The sequence below is a fragment of the Schistocerca gregaria genome, chromosome 4, assembly GCF_023897955.1.
Source record: "Schistocerca gregaria isolate iqSchGreg1 chromosome 4, iqSchGreg1.2, whole genome shotgun sequence".
NCBI classification, from domain to species: domain Eukaryota; kingdom Metazoa; phylum Arthropoda; class Insecta; order Orthoptera; family Acrididae; genus Schistocerca; species Schistocerca gregaria.
The window spans coordinates 303,949,004-303,971,679 of NC_064923.1; the positions used below are offsets into that span (position 1 = coordinate 303,949,004).

A 22,676-nucleotide genomic window follows, 5' to 3' on the forward strand; every position below is an offset into this window, starting at 1 on the left:
GCCTTTGTCGAAAACACACACACACACACACACACACACATATATGACTACAGTCTCTGGCAGCTGAAAGCAGACTGCGAGCAGCAACACATGATGGAAGGGAGAACTGGGTGGTGGAGGTAAGGAGGCAGCTGGGGTGGGAGGGTGAGGGATAGCAGGGCAGGGGTGGGGGGTGGTAAAGTGCTGTTAGTGGAAGCTCACTTTGTGACAGTCGTTTCATTGTGCCTATCTGTGACTCAGCATCTCTGCTATGTGTTAGCCGCAACTATCTTTTTCATAGTATTGTTACATTCCATCCTTGATTTGTCATTATTTGATTATTAGAAAACATTTCAATTGATGATGAAAAACAGTTAGAATAATAATTACAAAAAAAAGAAGGGATGAGAAAGAAGAAAACCACAACTGACAAAAGTGAAGATGCTTCAAATGATGAGTATGAAGGTATTTTAGTAATAAGAAAGAATTTATGGTGGAAACCTGTTGCTCTTCTTGGTTATTAAATTCATACTGAAACCTAAGACTAAAAATATTATTTTTCAGGATGAACGAGAGCAGCAGGTTCGTGTTACATCAGATCATCAGCAACAGTCTGCCCCAAAACAGGATAAGATTGATGACTTTGAAAAAAACAGAAGAGAATTCAATGCATTTATTGAATCCATACGAAAATATGGTACATTGCATGGTGTTGACCCAGAGGTCATTGATTGGCTTACATTTTCAGATGTGTCAAGTCCAGTGAAGGTTAGTGTGTGTGTGTGTGTGTGTGTGTGTGTGTGTGTGTGTGTGTGTGTGTGTGTGGTGTTTATTTTAGAGGGTGATGATAAATATATTATTTCTTTAATCAAGTGGTCTTGTGTAGAATGCCAAAAAGTATAACTGTGCTACACTCATCAGCAAATCCAAATATCCTCAGGCCAGTGTTGACTGGCATGTTCCTACAAAAGTTTCTGAAGCTGCTTTCCTTGTATGGGCACTTGATAAATTTTACTGTTGGCATGATCATTGTCTCACATTATTACATGTTGTATTGCAAACAGCAGAGCAGGTCATTCATATTATGTGAATTGATTGGATTTCTGTGCTTAATACAGTGCATAGTTGGCAGTGCGGGACACCCCATAGTCTTTTTGTGACAGAGCCCCATTTAAGACAGTTTGCCATTATTTTCCTCAAACCAGTGTATAATATTTCATATGTGTAACTGTATCATGTAGCTTGCTCTTAGTAATATTTCTTATGTGTGTAGTTTCTCTTGTTTTGGAATGCTGTAGAAACGATCAGTGGAACAACACAAAATCTGATGTCAACAAAGTACATTATATCAATCTACATCAGTGAAACTTCAAAGTATTTCTTGGAGCACTCACTCGTCAACTGCAGGTGATATTGACTCATGGTGGAAAAACACAGCAGGGCACTAATTTTCATAATGAAAAGTATAGGGTAAGCATTGGGCAATAAAATTTGTGACACTGATACCTCAGTAAAATTACACTCCTCTTAAAGGTAATAAAAGTAGGATATTTTATCTGCTACCAAACCCACACATATCTAGCAGTGGATAGGCTCTCCATGAACAGTGTTTAAGAAATAGGCAGATGAATTAAGTAAAAACTTAAGTTTATATAGGGAATCATATAACTCTAAGAAAATGCCTTTTGTAGACTATCTGATAAACACTTCCATGATACTGACAAAGAGGGATATTGTGTACATAGTAAAATCAATGAAGACTAAGAATTGTCACGTGTGTAACAGGGTACTTCGCCACATTCATAATCTTTTCTTTAGGAATGTTCCATATCCTGAACGATTAATAGATGTGTTATTTGATTTGACTGTGGTAGTTGATTGTGTGCATCACAAAGTATCGCTGCAGACACAGGACATTCATGGAATAAGAGTAGCAGTTTGCAATTGGTTATTCTCACAATAATGAGAATGACCATAAGTTGGTGCTGGGTTGCGACCAGGAGAGAGAGAGAGAGAGAGAGAGAGAGCAAAGGGGGGGGGGGGGGGGGGGATTGTGTCGGGGCTGGGACCACTACAATTGATATAAAATGCCGATAGCCTCACTGTCAAGCAGCCTATATGTACCACTGCTGTTTATCTACAGGGTGTTAAGTAATATGTGGGGAAACTTCTTCAGAATGGATAGATGACTTAAAAAGAAAAAAAAAGTTCAGATACACAAATGGTGTTTTTTTTTCCCCCTTCCTTTTTCTTTTTCTTTTGAAATGTTGGTTGTTTCGCGAAGTGTTAAGTCAAACCCATATTATGTTTATGTCAGTTGTCATGGTACTAGTAAATAAACAAATCCTTTTAAAATTGAGAATTTAGTCAGTATTGAAAGCTTACTCTACAGTTCTTGTTCGACTAGTATTTAGTATGTACTGAATGTTCTTTTCCCACCAAGAATCAAATCAGCTATTTCCAAGAGGGGTACTACCAAACAAGTGTGTGTTAATGACCTCATCTGGAGGTCAACACATTGTGTCTGACTTCCAGGCACAGGCGTGATGTCTGCTCAGCCATATTCTAATTGACCAGAGTGTGCTGTACATTTTTGGCTAAGATGTGCCTGATATATGGACTTGCAAATTGCAATGCTTCCGAAGCCAGACATTTGTATGCTGAAAGATTTCCTAAAATAAATGTATCAAACAATAACACTTTTTAAAGAAGACAGGAACATATTATGGAGACAGCCTCTTTCGAGAAAAGATCATTTCATTGTGGATGACCAAATAGTGTTACAGCACCTGATTTAGAGCATTGAGTACTATATCATATTAAGAACAATAATGGCAGCATTATCTGAGAATTAGAAGAAACAGTGTGCAAGTCATCTGACAGTTCCGAAAATGTTTTAAGGGCAGCTCCTTTATCAATACCATCTTCAGATAGTGCAAGTTCTTAATGAAACAGATTTTCAATCTAGAAAAGCTTTTTTTACCTGGGTACTGGGGGTGTGCGCTTACAGTCAACACTTTCTGTCTACCATACTAGTCATTGAGGCAGCAGCAAAGTTTACCAGGGACGGGGTGCAGAATTTTCCCAACACTCGGGTATGTGCAGATGAGACTCCTTTTGCAGTTTTGGAACTGAGGCATCAACAGTAGTTCAGCATTAATGTATGGGTTGGCATAATTGGAGATAGCTTAATAGACATTTCATTTTCCATGGAATACTGACTGAATTTTTAATACAATTTTTAAATATTTTGCTGGAAGACCTTCCGTTACACTTACATCAGAGCTTGTGGTTCATGCACGGTGTAAAAAAGATCAGGTAGTGATTGTGAGTGAAGCTAGTAGTAGTGTTTATAGGGACAGTGTGTGTCACATAGGTGGTGACGTAGAAAAGGTAGCTACTCAAACTGGTGGCACAAATGTGCACATTGTGCAGCTGCTTCAATGTTCTGATTGGCCTCATCTTCACACTGCTATTAGATGTACACTACTGGCCATCACTCATGAAAAAATTACTGTACTAATTGGTATTAGAGCAGCACCTTTTATAGGTTGAAGCCAGCTGATAGGTATCCCCGCTTAAGGGGACACTCTCGAACAAAGGAATTGGCACATTTCATCACAATATAAGAAGTATTAGAGATAAAGTGAGTGATTAGCAATTGTTTTTTGAATGTAGCAGGTGAATATCTCTCTCTCTCTCTCCCCCCCCCCCACCCTCTTCCCCCCCCCCCCCCCCTTAGTTTTTGCTGTGGATCATAGATATCTCTCAGAAAATGGCTTTCCCAGACTTGGATCTGAAGTACACCTCTGTGATAATGCCAAGAGGAAGATTGAGCCAATAATTACAGCACTGAAGACTAAGAACTGTCGTGGATATGATGCAATATGCAGCAGGATACTAAAGCACTGTGCTGAATATGTTAGTTCAATACGTTAGTTCAATACTTAGCCACATTTATATTTTTCCTTTAGGAATCTCAACTTTCCTAAATGATTAAAGTATTTAGCAGTAAAAGCACCATATAAAAAAGGAGTAAGGGATAATATAGGCAAAATTAGATCTATTTCTGTGCCATTGCTGTTTGCAAAATATATTGAAAAGGCTGTATGTACAGGGTGATTCACAAAGATAGGCTGTATGTACAGGGTGATTCACGAAGACATGCAAATATTTTAATATGTTGTTGTACAAGTAAAACTAAAGAAAAAAGTTCATATAAACATAGGCTCTCAAATGTTTAGTTATGGAGCTATGGCTAATAAAAGATTTTGCCTGAAATTTATCAACTTCACTAATATGAAGCCATCGCAAAACTGTATTAGGTTAAAGTAAAGCACGAAGGATGGGTTGCGAATCTTGCTTGGGTAGCTGAGATGGTAGAACACTTGCCCGCGAAAGGCAAAGGTTCTACGTTCGAGTCTTGGTCCGGCACACGGTTTTAATCTGCCAGGAATTTGAAACAGAGGATGACACGCATGAGGCTGAAATACTAAACACCTTTTTTCCAAAGCTGTTTCACAGAGGAAGACCGCACTGCAGTTCCTTCGCTAAATCCTCGCACAAATGAAAAAATGGCTGACATCGAAATAAGTGTCAAAGGAACAGAAAAGTAACTGAAATCACTCAACAGAGGAAAGTCCACTGGACCTGACGGGATACCAATTCAATTCTACACAGAGTACGCGAAAGAACTTGCCTCCCTTCTAACAGCTGTGTGCCGCAAGTCTCTAGAGGAACAGAAGGTTCCAAATGATTGGAAAAGAGTGCAGGTAGTCCCAGTTTTCAAGAAGGGTTGTTGAGCAGATGCACAAAACTATAGGCCTATATCTCGGACAACGATCTGTTGTAGAATTTTAGAACTGGTTTTTTGTTCGCGTATCATGTCATTTCTGGAAACCCAGAATCTACTCTGTAGGAATCAACGTTGATTCCGGAAACAGCGATCGTGTGTGACCCAACTCGCTTTATTTATTCATGTGACCCAGAAAATATTAGATACAGCCTCCTAGGTAGATGCCATTTTCCTTGACTTCCGGAAGGCATTCGATACAGTTCCGCACTGTCGCCTGATAAACAAAGTAAGGGCCTACGGAATATCAGACCAGCTGTGTGGCTGGATTGAAGAGTTTTTAGCAAACAGAACACAGCATGTTCTTATCAATGGAGAGGCATCTACAGACGTTAAAGTAACCTCTGGCATACCACAGGGGAGTGTTATGGGACCATTGCTTTTCACAATACATATAAATGACCTAGTAGATAGTGTCAGAAGTTCTATGCGGCTCTTCGCGGATGATGCTGTAGTATACAGAGAAGTTGCAACATTAAAAAATTGCAGCGAAATACAGAAAGATCTGCAGCGGATAGGCACTTCGTGCAGGGAGTGGCAATTGACCCTTAACATAGATGAATGTAATGTATTGCAAATACATAGAAAGAAGGCTCTTTTACTGTGTGATTATATGATAGCGGAACAAACACTGGTAGCAGTTACTTCTGTAAAATATCTGGGAGTATGTGTACGGAATGATTTGAAGTGGAATGATCATATAAAATTAATTGTTGGTAAGGCGGGTGCCAGGTTGAGATTCATTGGGAGAGTCCTTAGAAAATGTAGTCCATCAACAAAGGAGGTGGCTTACAAAACACTCGTTCAGCCTATACTTGAGTATTGCTCATCAGTGTGGGATCCGTAACAGATCAGGTTGACGGGGGAGATAGAGAAGATCCAAAGAAGAGCGTCAAGTTTCGTCACAGGGTTATTTGGTGAGCGTGATAGCGTTACGGAGATGTTTAGCAAAGTCAAGTGGTAGACTCTGCAAGAGAGGCGCTGTGCATCACGATGTAGCTTACTGTCCAGGTTTCGAGAGGGTGCGTTTCTTGATGAGGTATCGAATATATTGCTTCCCCCCTACTTATACCTCTCGAGGAGATCACGAATGTAAAATTAGAAAGATTGAAGCGCGCACGGAGGCTTTCCGGCAGTCGTTCTTCCCACGAGCCATACGCGAGTGGAACAGGAAAGAGAGGTAATGACAGTGGCACGTAAAGTGCCCTCTGCCAAACACCGTTGGGTGGCTTGCGGAGTATAAATGTAGATGTAGATGAGTGTACACTCTGCTGCAGAGTGGAAATCTTATTCTGGAAACATACCCTAGGTTGTGGCTAAGCCATGTCTCCACAGTATCCTTTTCTTCCAGGAGTGCTATTTCTGCCAGGTTAGCAGAAGAGCTTCTGTGAAGTTTGGGAGATGGAAGACGAGGTATACGCAAAATTGAAGCTGAGAAGATGGGTCACAAGTCGTGCTTGGATGGCTCAGATGGTAGAGCACTTGTCCTCGAGAGGCAAAGGTCCCAAATTCGAGTCTTGGTCCAGCACACAGTTTTAATCTGCCAAGATGTTTCATTTGCGGACCTATGTTTATATGAACTTTCTTCTTTAGTTGCACTCCTGGAATAATGTATTAAAATATTTGCTTATCTTCGTGAATCGCCCTGTATAAGGGTAACTGTCGATTTCATTTCACATAATTTGTTCTCAAATGTATAGTTTGGTTCACAAGAGGCGTAAAACCTGAAAACACTACTTTTTTTCCTTGGCGAGGCACTGGGGAGATTAAACAAAAAGTTGTGAACATTATGCAATTTCTTTTATTTAACTAAGGCATTTATGTGGGTCATACAGAAAATTACTGCAGAAGTTGGTCCATTATAGAATAAGAGGAGTAGCGCATAATTGGTTCCTCTCATACTTTAAGAACAGACAGCAGTAATGAGAACAGCTATGAGGTGGCATCTAATTGGGGCACAGTTAAGTGAGGGGTGCCTGAGGGGTTGGTGCTTTAACCACTACTGTTTCTTATATATGTAAATGATATGCCTTCTAAAATTACAGTTGATTCTAAAATATTTCTGTTTGCTAATGACACTCGCTTGGTAGTGAAGAATGTTGAGTGCAACACAGGTAATGTATCAAATGCTTCAGTTTAGGAAATCAGTTCATGACTTGTAGAAAATAAATTGATGCCAAATTTCAGTAGGACTCAGTTTACATAGTTTCTGATGTACAAATCAACTAAAACTGATAATTTGATTACACAGTGGGTCTGAGCAGGTCAAATTTCTGTGTGTTTTTATAGATGGTAAGCTGTTATGGAATGCTGCTGTATTTACCAATAGTACAATATCTGCAGTGAATTATAGTCAACATGAAAATTAGTCTACTCTGCTTATTTTCATTTGGTTCTGATGTATGGCATTATAATCTGGGATAAATCTTTCCATTCATAAAGGGTATTTTTGCCAAAGAAACAGGCAGTTCAAGCAGTATGTGGTGTAAGTTCATAAACCTCTTTTCATCCTCTATTCAGGAGTCTGGGAATTCGGACATTGGCATCTGTATTTTCGTTAATGTATTTGTTGTTAACAAAATGAGGTTTTTTTCTGAGAACATATGGATCACACCTCCTTGCCCCTGTGCAGAGTAGCTTGCAGTATTGTGTTGCATCGACAGGAATTAACAATATCGTAGCAGTAATCCTCACATATTCAAGTTTAAGTTGAAGAATTTTCTCGTGGATAACTCATTTCATTCTGGCAGGGAGTTTTTGGAAAAATTAAGCTAATTCCTATGTTATGTTGTCAGTTATGTTAATATGTAGGATGTCCAAAAAAAAAAAAAGTCAAATGCTTTGATAGTTGGTAGTACTCATCAGGAAACAAGAAAAATAAGTCCAGTAAACATGGGTTTGGAAATGCACATATTCTGAGAAACATCCAATAATCTTAGTCCAGAAATACATACTTCTTGTGATAAACACACGGTTCAATGTGGCATCCATTCATGACAGTACACCCCTCTGTTCTCCAGTATAAGGACTGACACACTCTTTGAAGTATATGCGAATGTTGTTGTACCTGGCAGCACATATTGAAGATTCAGTCCTGCACTGTCCGCACATCATTGATTGACATAGCATAGACCAATTCCATCAAGTGTCCCCATAATCAAAAGTCTAGGGGATTTAGATCTGGAGAACAAGTATGCCAAGATTATCTGTCGCCCCCCCCCCCCTTTTCCCCAACCAACCCAGAGGTCCTGAAATTACTGTGTCAGATGTTCGCACACTTTCTGATGAAAGTGTGCTGGTGCGCTATCGTGCATGAATCACATTTGTGTTCATTGATGCAATGCCTCAGCCTTCAGCAACATAGGCAATACATTAATGAGGAACTCAGATAATGCACCCCAGTTAACCTTTGTGGTAGCATGTATGACCCTATTAATCTGTTGCCAAGTATGCCTGCCCATACGTTGATCGAGGATTGGTATTGATGCCCTTTGCTTAATTGCTTTAGGTTTACATCTGCTTGTACTTGCTGCTTATGGAAATTCAGAACACCATCTCATGTAAACCCTGCCTCATCAGTAAATAAAATGTTGTATGTAAACAGTGTATCTGCAGCACACTTGGACGACAGCCATTATGTCATCTGCTGTGATGATCCTGTGGCCTTAGGGCCTGAATGCACTGTTGATGGAATGAATACAGCAATTGTTCAAGAATTACGCCCAGATAAGAGAGTGAGGTATGCCTTCTACTGCTCCTAATCATCGCACACTCGTCTCAGCAGTTTCTTCTACCAAACAGGGCACGAGCTCCTCCATGTCAAGTGCATGGACTGTGCAGGGCCTTGCACTGGCAGTCTTCCGAAGTGCAAGGTCATCCGTGTCCCTCAGACGCTGGAAAAGTCCACCGAATCAGAGGGCACTCTGCACTGTTGATATTTTTCAGTGTAGACAGCATGGGCTCACAGGCTAAATCCATTTGCTAAACCACACTAGAATACCATATCCGCCACTTCATTTGTTGAGTAGTAGGCTTCCATTGCTAACATTGTGGAAAAGAGAAAATGTAAATGTGCTACACCATTTGTGCATACAAACAGAGTGACAATAGTAAACACATAAGTGAATCCATGTTTGGTAGAAGGTAACACCTTGATGTGTACCCAGGATTGACAGTCAGCAGCTGCCTGCACCAGTCACTTGCTAAGTTATCCCCAAAGACATCTTTAAAATGGCTCAGACTTTCTGCTTCCCATAGATGGACATGCAAGGCGAATTTCATTTCCTCTCACAGAATTCTGTTCTGCGGTCATTATTGAGCCACAGTTGGTGAAATGACCATGCTGACAGTCTAGTGTAGCAAAACTGTCACACCAGTGAGATACTAAAGTGGTGAGAAAGGACATTCTTATGAATACACTGTCCCTATTTTATTTTTATTTTTTTTTTTTTTTTGTTTCCCTTTTCCTAGCATTAATTTTGAGCCACCTTGAACCCAGAATTTCTGCAATGCTAGCAGGAACAGTTGTGGCTGCAAAAGCAACAGGAGCACCAAAAGCAGATGCATTCATGCATGCACTGAGTACCTGAATGCAGACCTGCTTCACACCCTCACACCACTGGTGGTTGGCCAGGTGCCCATTGTGTAGTTCCCATCTCCTTCTGTGACACTGTTTGCCAGTTTTGATGGGTCTACGGAAAGATGGGAGAATTGCCTGCACCAGTTTTTGCTGTTGTGCCAGGTAAGACATGTTGTTGATCACATTGATAAGGCCACCTGTTGTCCAGCAGTACGGGTTTATACAAAGCTGTCCAGAATTTGTAGCTTTCCACTGAACCTGAGAAATTCCCCTTTCATGAACTTTGTCGGTTGCTGATGTGGACACCAAACCTGTGTGATGGTAGCAGCACAGTTGCAGTTAAACCACCACCACCACAAGTGCCTTGGGCAGTCATATGCAGTTGAATTGCTTGTGTTGAGTCTCTCATGCAAGAGGCATTTTGAATGTCCCAAATATGCTACCTATTATGCAGACTCAGTAATTCAAGATATGATCGTCCAGTTAGCACATGACCTCAATGTTCAGTTTAGATCTTTGACCTTGTCTGACTCCTCTTAAGCAAATGTTGCCCAGATTGCAGACTCACATGAGCTGACAGTGGTGGCAAGGGATGGCCTGTTTGATAATTGACAGATGGCTCAGTTAAGTGTGCATGGTGGTAAACAGCTGCCGGTGCCCCACAGGGTACCCCAGGTGGCTGAAACGCCGTGTGTTGACGCCATTGATGATTCTGGCACATGGCATCACAGTGCTGCCTACGTTCACCAGCACCTAGCTCAGTGGGTTTGGTTCAGTTGCAGCATCGTAACTCCTGCCCGCAGCAGGTTTTTAGCTTCTCAGCATCGTTCTCCCTCTGCTCATTGTGTATACCAGCATAATGATGGCGCCCTCTTGGGTAAAAGATTCTGGTGGTAAAATAGTCCCCCATTTGGATCTCCAGGCGGGGATTACTCAAGAGGACGTCGTTATCAGGAAAAGAAATCTGGCGTTTTACGGATCGGAGCGTGGAATGTCAGACCCTTAATCGAGCAGGTAGGTTAGAAAATTTAAAAAGGGACATGGATAGGTTAAAGTTAGATATAGTAGGAATTAGTGAAGTTCGCTGGCAGGAGGAACAAATAGGGGTAATGAAGGAGTAGGTTTAATCATGAATAGAAAAATAGTAGTGCAGGTAAGCTACTACAAACAGCATAGTGAACGCATTATTGTCGCCAAGAGAGACACGAAGCCCACACCTACTACAGTAGTACAAGTTTATATAACAACTAGCTCTGCAGGAGAGGATTTCTACCAGCCCTTGTCTTTTTACATACTTGATCCTCCGCTGCCTTCACTACTTCATCCCTCAGAGCTACCCATTCTTCTTCTACTGTGTTTCTTTCCCCCATTCCTGTCAATTGTTCCCTTATGCTCTCCTTGAAACTCTGTACAACCTATTGTTTAGTCAGTTTATCCAGGTCCCATGTCCTTAAATTTCCACCTTTTTGCAGTTTCTTCAGTTTTAATCTACAGGTCATAACCAATAGATTGTGGTCAGAGTCCACATCTGCCCCTGGAAATGTCCTACAATTTAAAACCTGATTCCTAAATCTCTGTCTTACCATTATATAATCTATCTGATACCTTTTAGTATTTAGTGCGCTAATTCCGCGGCTGGCGCGCTGCCAAGATTGCGTAAGCTGCTTGGCAGGTTGCGTCACCTGCTTTGTAGGCGTAACATGCTGTTGCATCCTTGAGCCCCCGGTTCTTGAGCAGCGACAGACTTGACAGGAATACGATTCTTCTTGTCGCCAGCTGTTGTAGCAAATTTGATGTTCTCGATGGTCTTGTAGACTGTCTGTTTAGAACGACGGCGATATCTTCTGTACGGCTGGATTCTTCCATGTATACAACCTTCTTTTATGATTCTTGAACCAAGTGTTAGCTATGATTAAGTTATGCTCTGTGCAAAATTCTACCAGGCGGCTTCCTCTTTCATTTCTTAGCCCCAAACCATATTCACCCACTATGTTTTCTTCTCTCCCTTTTCCTACTGACGAATTCCAGTCACCCATGACTATTAAATTTTCGTCTCCCTTCACTACCTGAATAATTTCTTTTCTCTCATCATACATTTCATCAATTTCTTCATCATCTGCAGAGCTAGTTGGCATATAAACTTGTACTACTGTAGTACATGGAATGTAGTCGAATTAAGTCGGGTGATGCTGAGGGAATTGGATTAGGAAATGAAACCCTTAAAGTAGTAACGGAGTTTTGCTATTTGGGGAGCAAAATAACTAATGATGGTCGAAGTAGAGAGGATATAAAATGTAGACTGGCAATGGCAAGGAAAGCGTTTCTGAGGAAGAGAAATTTGTTAACATCGAGTATAGATGTGTCAGGAAGTCATTTCTGAAAGTATTTGTGTGGAGTGTAGCGATGTACGGAAGTGAAACATGGATGATAACTAGTTTGGACAAGAAGAGAGTAGAAGCTTTCGAAATGTGGTGCTACAGGAGAATGCTGAAGATTAGATGGGTAATGAGGCATCAAGGGATCACCAATTTAGTATTGGAGGGCAGCGTAGAGGTTAAAAATCGTAGAGGGAGACAAATAGATGAATACACTAAGCAGATTCAGAAGGATGTAGGTTGCAGTAAGTACTGGGAGATGAAGAAGCTTGCACAGGATAGAGTAGCATGGAGAGCTGCATCAAACCAGTCTCAGGACTGAAGACCACAACAACAATGTCTGCTTTATATGTCCTCCTTGCTCTGTCCGTCATGCGTTATGTCTATGTAGCAGAATACCTTAACATCGTCTGCTTCATGATCACCAATTTTGATATTAAACTTTGTGCCATTCTCATTTCTGATACTTCTCATTACTCTCTTCTTTTTTCCATTTACTCTCAGTCTATATTCTTCATTCATTAGACTTGTCATTCAATTTATAGTGTCCTATAATTATTCTTCACTTTCACTGAGGATAGCAATCTCATCAGTAAATTTTAGCATCAATATCCTTTCATATTGAATTTTAAGCCAGCACCTGAACTTTTCTTTTAAATTGAAGCACCAATGAAACTGGTATAGGTTTGTGTATTCAAATACAGAGGTATATAAACAGGCAGAATATGGCACTGTGGTCGGCAATGCCTTTATATGACAACAAGTGTCTGGCACAGTTGTTAGATCGGTTACTGCTGCTACAATGGCAGGTTGTCAAGATTTAAGTGAGTTTAAACATGGTGTTGTAGTTGGCACACCAGCGGAGGGACACAGCATCTCCGAGGTAACATTGAATTCGGTATTTTCCCATACGACCATTTCACGAGTATACTTAGAATATCAGGAATCCAGTAAAACATCAAATCTCCAACATCGCTGTGGCCGGAAAAAGATCCTGCAGGGATGGGAACAACAATGGCTGAAGAGAATCATTCAGTGAGACAGAAGTGCATCCCTTGAGCAAATTGCTGCAGTGTCAGTGACATGGCATCAGCAAGTGTCAGCATGCGAACCATTCAACGAAACGTCATTGATATTGGCTTTCAGAGCTGAAGGCCCACTCGTGTACCCTTGATGATTGCATGGCACAAAACTTTACACCTTGCCTGGGCCTGGTAACACCGACATTAGACTATTGATGGCTGGAAATATGGTGCTTGGTTGGATGAGTCTTGTTTCAACTTGTATCGAGCAGAAAGACGTGTTCAGGTACAGAGACAACCCCATAAATCCATGGACCCTGCATGTCAGCAGGGGACTGTTCAAGCTAGTGGGAGCTCTGTAATGGTGTGGGGCGTGTGCATTGTGATATGGAACCCATGAATATCTAGATGCGACTCTGACAGATGACAAATACATAACCATCCATTCATGTCCATTGTGCATTTGATGGACTTCGGCAATTCCAGCAGAGCAATGACACCCCACATGCCCAGAATTGCTACAGGGAGGATCCAGGAACACTCTTCTGAGATTAAAACACTTCCACTGGCCACCAAACCCTCAGACATAAACATTACTGAATATATATGGGATCCCTTGCAGCATGGTGTTCAGAAGAGATACCCAACCTATGTACTCTTACTGATTTATGGACAGCCCTGTAGGATTCAATCTTCGTTGATCCATTACGGACGATGGGACAACGGCTGGCATGTATTTCTTGATGCAATAATTTATTAACAGTCATATGTATTGTAGAAATTCATTGTAAGAAACTTCTTATGTGCTACCAATTTTGGCATTACATTGATGCCATCTTCAGGGCTCTGTACAATGAGTAGAACAAATGTACTATTATAAAAAAATATAGAACATACATTAACAATTGACAGGTATCATGTTAACAATGTAAGTGGCTCAAAAGACATATTGTATATCATTAAAACTATGTGTAACATTAGGGCAAATATCTTCTGCATATGTCATGCTGTTGTTAATAGGTTTCACTGTTTTACTTGAATATAGCACAATAGATGAACATATGTATATGCTATTATTCATAAATCAGTACCACACAGTTGTAATGGGTCATGCAACACAACAATCAAATGTACTGCATACAATCATATGTCCAGTTGAAAAATATTTTTTTAAATAATTAACTAATATAAATAAATAATAAAATAAATTAAAATATAAGAAAATGTGGCATAACCATGTCAGAATACGTCAGTTACATATGTGTAGCCTAGGTTGTATTATGTGTGGTACGACAAATAGCTGCCGAAATATTAACGATAAAAGCACAAAAGAGTTTGTCTTAAAACCAAATTGCATTCACGAATTATACCAATGCTATCATACAATAAAATCATCAAACACCTAGTCTCGTAGGCCCTTCATTAGAACCCTTATGTAAGACAACCCCGCACTATACTGAATGGATTACTGCAACTGTTGTTGCTATTTGTCGTACCACACATTATACAACCTAGGCTACACACATTTAACTTATGTACTCTGCATATTGTTGCATTAATCCATACAGCATTCGTAAAAAACTGTAGGATTCATGTTGTCAGTCTCTCCAGCACTACTTCAGACATTAGTCAAGTCTATGCCACGTCGTGTTGCGGCACTTTTGTGTGCTTACGGGAGCCCTACGCGATATTAGGCAGCTGTACCAGTTTCTTTGGCTCTTCAGTGTATTTGCGTCATTGCTTCTTTGGCACATAGAGTGAACAGTAGGAACAAAAGACAACATACCTGTCTTATACCATTTTTAATCTGAGCACTTCATACTTCGTCTTCCAGTCTTATTGTCCCCCCCTTGGTTCTTGAACGTATTCCCTATAGCTTATACCTATTTTTCTCAGAATTTTGAACATCTTGCTCCAATTTATATTGTCAAATACTTTTTCCAGGTCAACTAATCCTGTAAATGTCTCTTGATTTTTATTCGTTCTTGCCTTCATTATCAACCATAATGTCAGAACTGCCTCTCTGATGGCTTTCTTGAAGTCAAACTGATTTTCCCCTAATAGATCATCAGTTTTCTTTTTTGATTTTCTGTGTATTACTCTTGGATGCATAAGCTGTTAAGCTGATTCTGTGATAATTCTCACAGTTCTTGGTTCTAGCTATCTTCAGAAATATGTAAGTGGTGATTTTCCAAAAGTCTGAAGGTATATTGCCAGTTCACACCTTCTACATTCCAACACGAATAGTTGTTTTGTTGCCACTTACCCAAATGATTTTAGAAATTCCAATGGAATGTTACGTATTCTTTCTGCCTTATTTCCATTGCACTCTAGTTGTTACCACCCTTGCTTTTAATTTCACTGAAGGCTGTTTTGACTTTTCTGTATGCTGAGTCAGTCCTTCTGACACACAATTCTGTTTCAATTTCTTCACTTTTTCTTGCAGCCATTTTGCCTTAGCTTCCCTGCACTTCCTTTTTATTTCATTCCCAAGTTACTTGTATTTCGGTTTTCCTGAACTTTCCTGAACATTTTTGTACTTTCTTCTTTCATCAATCAACTGAAGTATTGCTTGTGTTACCCTGGTTTCTTCGCAGTTACCTTCCTTGTTCCTATGTTTTTGTTTTTATCTTCTGTGATTGCTGTTTTTAGAGTTTTCCACTCCTCTTCAACTGAATTGCCTACTGAGTTGTCCATTATCACAGCATCTATAACCTCAGAAGACTTAGTGCATGTCATCATTCCGTAGCAGTTCTGTGTCCTACTTCTTTGCACATTGATTCTTCTTGACTAGTCTCTTACATTCCAGCCTCTTCTTCATCATTACCAAATTGTGATCCAAGTCTGTATCTGCTCCTGGATATGCCTTAAAGTCCAATGTTTGCTTTCAGTGCCTGACCATGACACAATGTAACTGGAATTTTCCCGTATCTTCCAGCCTTTTTCCAAGTATACCTTCTCTTCTAGTGATTCTTGAACAGCGTATTCATTATTACTAGCTGAAACGTATTGCAGAATTCAGTGTACATCTACATCCATACTCTGCAAACCAATGCGAAGTACATGGCACAGGATACATCCTTTTTTACCAGTTACTAGGATTTATTTTCGTTCCATTCAAATGTGGAGTGTGGGAAGAATGTGGGAAGAGTACCTCTGTGTATTCTGTAATTACTCCAGTCTTGCCCTCATGATCCCTTTGAGAGTGATACATAGGGTGCGTAGTATATTCCTAGGGTCATCATTTAAAGCCAGTTCTTGAAACTTTGTTAGTAGGCATTCTTGGGATAGTTTCATGTATCTTCAAGAGTCTATCAGTTCAGTTTCTTCAGCATCACTAACACTCTCCCATGGGTCAAATAAACCTACAGTATGGCCATTGGTGCTGCCCTTCTCTGCATAACTTCTATATCCCCTTTTAGCCCTATTTGGTACAGATCCCACACACTTGAGCAATATTTTAGAATGGGGCACACAAGTGATTTGTAACCAATCTCCTTTTTAAACTAATTGCATTTCTTCAGTATTCTACCATTAATCCAAAGTCTGCTTTACCTATAACTAAACCTTTGTGATCCATCCATTTTGTATCCTTACAAAGTGTTACGTCTAGTTGAGGTATGAGTTGACCGATTCCAGATGTGACTCATTGATATTATTGTGATGCTACATTGTTTTGTTTTGTAAAGTTCACAGTTGTACATTTTTGCACCACTCTGAAATCTTATCAAGATCTGACTGGAAATTTATGCAACTTCTTTCAGACAGTACTTCATTATAGATAACTGCATCATTTGTAAAAGGTCTGAGGTTACTATTAATATTGTCCACAATGTCATTAATATAAAACATGAACAGTAAGGATCCCAACACACTTCCCTGAAGCACACCGAAAGTTACTTCTGCATCTGATGAAGACTCTCCACACAAGTTAACATGCTGTGTCCTCCCTCCCAAAAGTCCTCAATCCAGTCACTAACTTCACTTTGTACCCCATATGATCGAACTTTTGACAGTAAGCATTGGTGTGATACTGAGTCAAATGCTTTTCAGAAATCAAGAAATACTGCATCTATCCAACTGCCTTGATCCAAAGCTTTTGAGTATGTTATGTGAGAAAAGTGCAAGTTGGGTTTCACATTATCAGTGTTTTCGGAATCCATGCTTATCATGATACTGTTCAAGATATATCATTATGTTTGAGCTTAGAATATGAGCATATAAAAAATTGATGCCAAGGATATTGAACAGTAATTTTGTGGATCACTTCTGCTATCCTTCGAATTGTAGACGGGTGTGACCTATGCTGTTTTCCAAGAACTGGGTATGGTTTTTTGTTCAAGGGATTTACGACAGATTATAGTTACAGGATGGGCCAACTCAGCTGCAAATTCAGTATAGAACACATTACAGTGATTCATTGAGGTCCTGGAGCTTTATTCAGTTTCACCCGTTTCTCAGCACCACTGAGACCAATAATGATTTAATTCATCTTTTAAGTGGTACAAGGATTAAATTGATGGTAATTTTCCTGGGTTTTCCTTTGTAAAGGAACATTTGAAAATAAGAGTTCGGCATTTCAGCTTTTTCTTTGCTATCCTTAATTTCAGTTCCTGTTTCGTTAACTATGGACTGGTCACTAACTTTCGTCCCACTAACAGCCTTTATATACGAGCAGAATTTCTTTAGAATTGTGAAAGATCATTTGATGATATTCTGCTGCAGTAGTCACAGAAGGTTTCACACATTGCTCTCCTCACAGCCAAATTTGTGTCTTTCAGCATCTCTCTATCTATAGCCCTACACTTTGTTTCACACCTATTATGCAGTAATCTCTGTTTCTTTTGAATGTATACCATGGAGGTGTTCTCCCATTATGGACTGTTCTATCTAGTCCTCGGTCAACTATTCTTTTAAACTTTAGCTATAGTTCCTCTGCGTGTTCCTGCCCTATGCTGAAAGTTTCAAATTCCTCAGTAAGATATGACACTACTGATTTTTTACCAAAAATACATATCTTTCTGCTTGATTTAGTTGCCCTTTGTAATTTGGTAACCATTGTTGCCACAGCTGTGCCAAGATCACTGATGCCAGTTTAGGTGTGGGCATTCTCAAAAAGGTCTCTTGTATTTGTTGCCATTAGATCCAGTATATTTCCATCATGGTTGCATTTTCAAACTATCTGTTCTATATAGTTTCCAGAGAAGGTGTTTAGTAATGTTTCACAGGATGTCTTATCGTGCCCACCATTAACAAAACTGTAATTTTCCCTGTTGATTGTTGGATGATTAAAGTCTCCACCCATTATTACAGTATTGTTGGGGAATTTACATACAAACGAACTACAGTTTCTCTAAAGGTTTTGGTTTCATAACGAGACAAATCTGGTGGACAACAGAATGATCAAATTAACATTTTATTCCCATCCCTGATACTGAGTCTTGGCCAGATGATCTCAATGCAGTTTTAATTCCTATCGTAGTGAATTTGAGTTTCTTGTCTACTGCAACAAGTACACCACATCCATTTCCTGTTACCTTATCCTTTCGATGTACACTTAAATTTTCCCCAAAAAATCTCACTGCTGTCAGTTTCAGGTTTTGACCAGCTTTCTCTATCTAGTATTTTGTGAGCTTCCCTACTTTTCAGAAGCACTTTAAACCGTGGCACTTGCAAATACTCAGCAGTGAACCACTAGGATTTTAATACTTGCACTTATGAGAGGCATTTCCTTCGATCTTATACTGACAGTCTTGGGTTTCATACAGCCATTGTTATCTTGATTTTATGGAGTGTTGCCTAATCTAAAAAACCCTTGTGTGGACCAAACACACAGTCAACCAGCTGTTTAGCAGCCTCTGATGTGTAGTGCACACCTGATTCATTTAGTCTTTCTCCTCTCTCATTCCTATTGCCAAGTCCATATTTTCCCATAATCTTTCTTCTACTACCTCCCCCATAACTGCATTCTAATCACCCATACTGTCAGATTTTCATCTCCCTTTATCTACTGAATTACCTGTTCGATATACTGTTATTATTTCTCATGTCTTCGTCCTGTGCTTGCGGCATCAGAATGCATACCTGCACTATTGTTGTCAGTGTTAGTTTGCTGTCGATTCTTATGAGAACAACCCTATCACTGAAATGTTCAAAGTAACTCACACTGCTCTACCTTCGTATTCACAACAAATCATACTCCTGTTATACCATTTTCTTCTGCTGTTGATGATAGCTTATACTCATCTAAGCATAAATCCTTGTCTTCTTTGCATTTCACTTTACAGACCCCCCAGTACATCTAGATCAAGCCCTAGCATTTCCCATTTCAGATTTTCTAGGTTCCCAGCCATATTCAAAAGCTTGACATCCTGTGCCCCAACTTGTAGAACATTATCCTTTCATTGGTTATTCAATCTTTTTTTCATGATTACTTCCCCCTTGGCAGTTCCCTCCCGGAGATCTAAATGGGGAAGTAGTCTGGAATCTTTTGCCAGTGGAGAGATCATCATGACACTTTCTAAGGTACTGCCAACATATTGTGTGAATACACATTGTGTCTTCGGTGCAGTGGTTTCCGGTTCCTTCTGCATCCTTATGCTGTTAATCATTGTTGGTTCTTCCACCTTTTAGGGGTATTTTCCCACCCCACAGGCAAGAGAGTGCTCTTAACCTCTGTCTGCTCCTCAGGCCTCTTTCTCAGAGCTGTTGGCAGAACTTGGGTGACCTCTTATGCCGAAAGTCTTTGACCACATGTTCATTTTCATTCAGAATTTAAGCAGTGGTGATTTTTGACACGAGACACAGGACATTTTGATTACAAGTCAGTGACTCTACCCCGAGATCGGAAATATGTATTTCGTATTATGCTCCATTTGCCTCATGGGTGGTGCACACCTTCCGTCTTCTTAACTGAGATTGACAGAAAGGCGGGTGCCACGTTGAGATTCATTGGGAGAGTCCTTAGAAAATGTAGTCCATCAACAAAGGAGGTGGCTTACAAAACACTTGTTCGATCTATACTTGAGTATTGCTCATCACTGTGGGATCCGTACCAGGTCAGGTTGACAGAGGAGATAGAGAAGATCCAAAGAAGAGCTGCACTTTTTTGTCACAGGGTTATTTGGTAAGCGTAATGGCATTACGGAGATGTTTAGCAAACTCAAGTGGCAGACTCTGCTAGAGAGGCGCTCTGCATCACGGTGTAGCTAGCTGTCCAGGTTTCGAGAGGGTGCATTTCTGGATGAGGTATGGAATATATTGCTTCTCCCTACTTATACCTCATGAGGAGATCATGAATGTAAAATTAGATTTGAGTGTGCACGGAGGCTTTCCGGCAGTTGCTCTTCCCGTGAACCATATGCAACGGGAACAGGAAAGGGAGGTAATGCAGTGGCACGTAAAGTGCCCTCTGCCACACACCGTTGGGTGACTTGCGAAGTATAAATGTAGATGTAGAAGGGCATTAAGTCTGGTCTGCAAGTTGTCAGAGGGCTTTTCGGTTCCTGGGGCAGTTTTTATGCTCAGCTCTTGTCTAACTTCTCCCATGCTGGGGAAACCTTTAACTCTGGCCTGTGACATATCCCAGTATGGCACTGTACAATCCTGTTCCATTGGGACCCGGATAGCACAGAACAGCCCATCACCTATACATCGAAGATGCTTTCTGCCATGCTACGTGGTTATTCACTGATGGAAAAGGAGGCACTAGCTATTATTTTCAGCATTAAAAAGTTTCACTTTTTATTGTTTGCAGCTAGGTTCCTCCTCATCACCGACCACAAGCCACTGATTTCCTATGTGGCCCTAGTTCCAAGCTGCCTAACAGTACTGCCTGCTAGTTGCAGAAGTCTGCCAGTATTCTCAGTAATTGTTACTACATTCCACTGCCCAGCGTGCCAGTGCTAGACCAATGTTGATGGCGCCGTGATTAGCACACTGGACTCGCATTCAGGAGGAAGATGTTCAAACCCATGTCCGGCCATCCTGATTTAGGTTTTTTCATGATTTTCCTAAATCACTGTAGGCAAATACCCAGGATGGTACCTTTGAAAGGGCACGGCTGACTTCCTTTCCCATCCTTCCCTAATCCGATAGAACCAATGACCTCACTTTTTGGTCCTCTTCCCCCGGATCAACCAACCAACCAACCATGCCAGTGCTGATGCACTCGTATGATGCCCAGTGGGGCCCAATCCAGAATTGGATTTACAGAAGACGAGCTTTTTTGTTTTGGACGATGACTCGTGGCAAATTCTGTGAAAGGATCCTGTGACCACTGGAGGTACTTTATCTTACTTAATTTATGTTTACTGCTAGATACAAGTCCAATTTTTGTCAAAACAGACCTAGTTCTGAAATACTGTTTTGTTTTCTCCACTAGACAGTGTCACAACTTCCTCCAAAGAAATCGTAACACAACACAAACACACAAATGCCATATTAACTGATGTATATCCACCTGATGATGGAGGTTTAAACCTTCGAAACGCGTCGTGGAAACAAATAAACAGTGACTGGTAACAGTAAACTTATTGTTTCATTTAAATTCTGTCGGATTTTTTATCGACAGTGTGAGAGGTCGCAACTGCCACTTACGTGTGTGTTGCTTGAAACTACCTAGCATTGAACATCAAAATTGCTTCAATGTTTTCCTTTAATCTGATCTAGTACAGATCCCAAACACTTGAACAGTACTGAAGAATAGGTTGCACTAGCGGTCATCCTTTTTCAGATGAGCTGTACTTTCCTAGAATTCTCTCAGTAAACCGAAGTTGACCATTTGCTTCCCAGCCACAAATCTCTCATGGTCATTCAATTTCATTTTGGCTTGCAACGTTACACCCAGATATTTAAGTGGCGTGACGGCGTCAAGCAGGACACTATTGTATTTCTTTCTTATTTGACCACATTATTTTGCATTTTTCTAAATTTAGAGCTTGCTGCCAATCATACACAAACTAGAAATTTAGTGTAAGTCATCTTATATCCTCCTACAGTCACTCAACTTCAACTACTTGACATACGCCTCAGCATCATCAGCAAACAATTGTAGATTGCTGTTCACTCTGTCTGCTAAATCATTTATGTATTTAGAGAACAAATCCAGTGCTATCGCACTCCCCTGAGGCACTTTCGATTATATCCTTGTCTCTGATGAATGCTTCTCATTGAGGACAACATACTGGGTTCTGTAACATAAGAAGTCTTCTAGCCACCCACATATTTGTGAACCTATTTCATTTCCTCATACTATCTTTAACAGTCTGCAGTGGGACACTGCGTTAATTGCTTTCCAAAAATCTATAAATGTCGATCTGCCTGTTGCCTTTCATCCTCAATTCACTGTATATCATGTGAGAAAAGGGCAAACTGAGTTACGCACTAGTGTTGTTTGCTGATCATAAACATAAGCTTTTCGGTCTCAAGCAAATTTATTATATTCAAATTGAGAATATGTTCAAGGATTCTGGAGCAAACAGGCGTTAGGGATACTGGTTTGCAACTTTATGGCCTCTTCTTTTGCCTTCCTTATACATAGAAGTCATCTCAATTTTTTTTTCCAGCCATTCGGGACTTTGCACTGGGCAAGAGAGTCAAAAGTTGTTTCTCTGTGCCAGGGATGCTTATTACTATATAGTCCATTTGGGTTCCTGTTCAGTGGTTAAATAACATTATGTTTGTATGATTCTCATGCATGAACGATTTCTTGAATGCGAAATTTAAAACTTTGGCTTTCGTTTTGCTATCTTCAGTTGCCACACCAGACTGGTCATTGAGTAACTGAATGGAAGCCTTAGACCTGCTTAGTGATTTTACATAGGACCAGAATTTCCTCATGTTCTCCCCCGTATCTTTTGGTAAGGTAA

The 22,676-nt window shown here is 40.3% G+C and overlaps 1 protein-coding gene across 1 annotated transcript in view; it reads left to right on the top strand.

Annotated features, from left to right (window-relative positions):
* Nucleotides 1-22,676, top strand: part of LOC126266703 (uncharacterized) — a 348,549-nt gene that overhangs the window by 129,079 nt on the left and 196,794 nt on the right. The window contains exon 13 of the mRNA XM_049971146.1: nt 544-747. Coding sequence (XP_049827103.1) covers nt 544-747 — 204 coding nt within the window. The remainder of the gene's footprint in view (nt 1-543; nt 748-22,676) is intronic.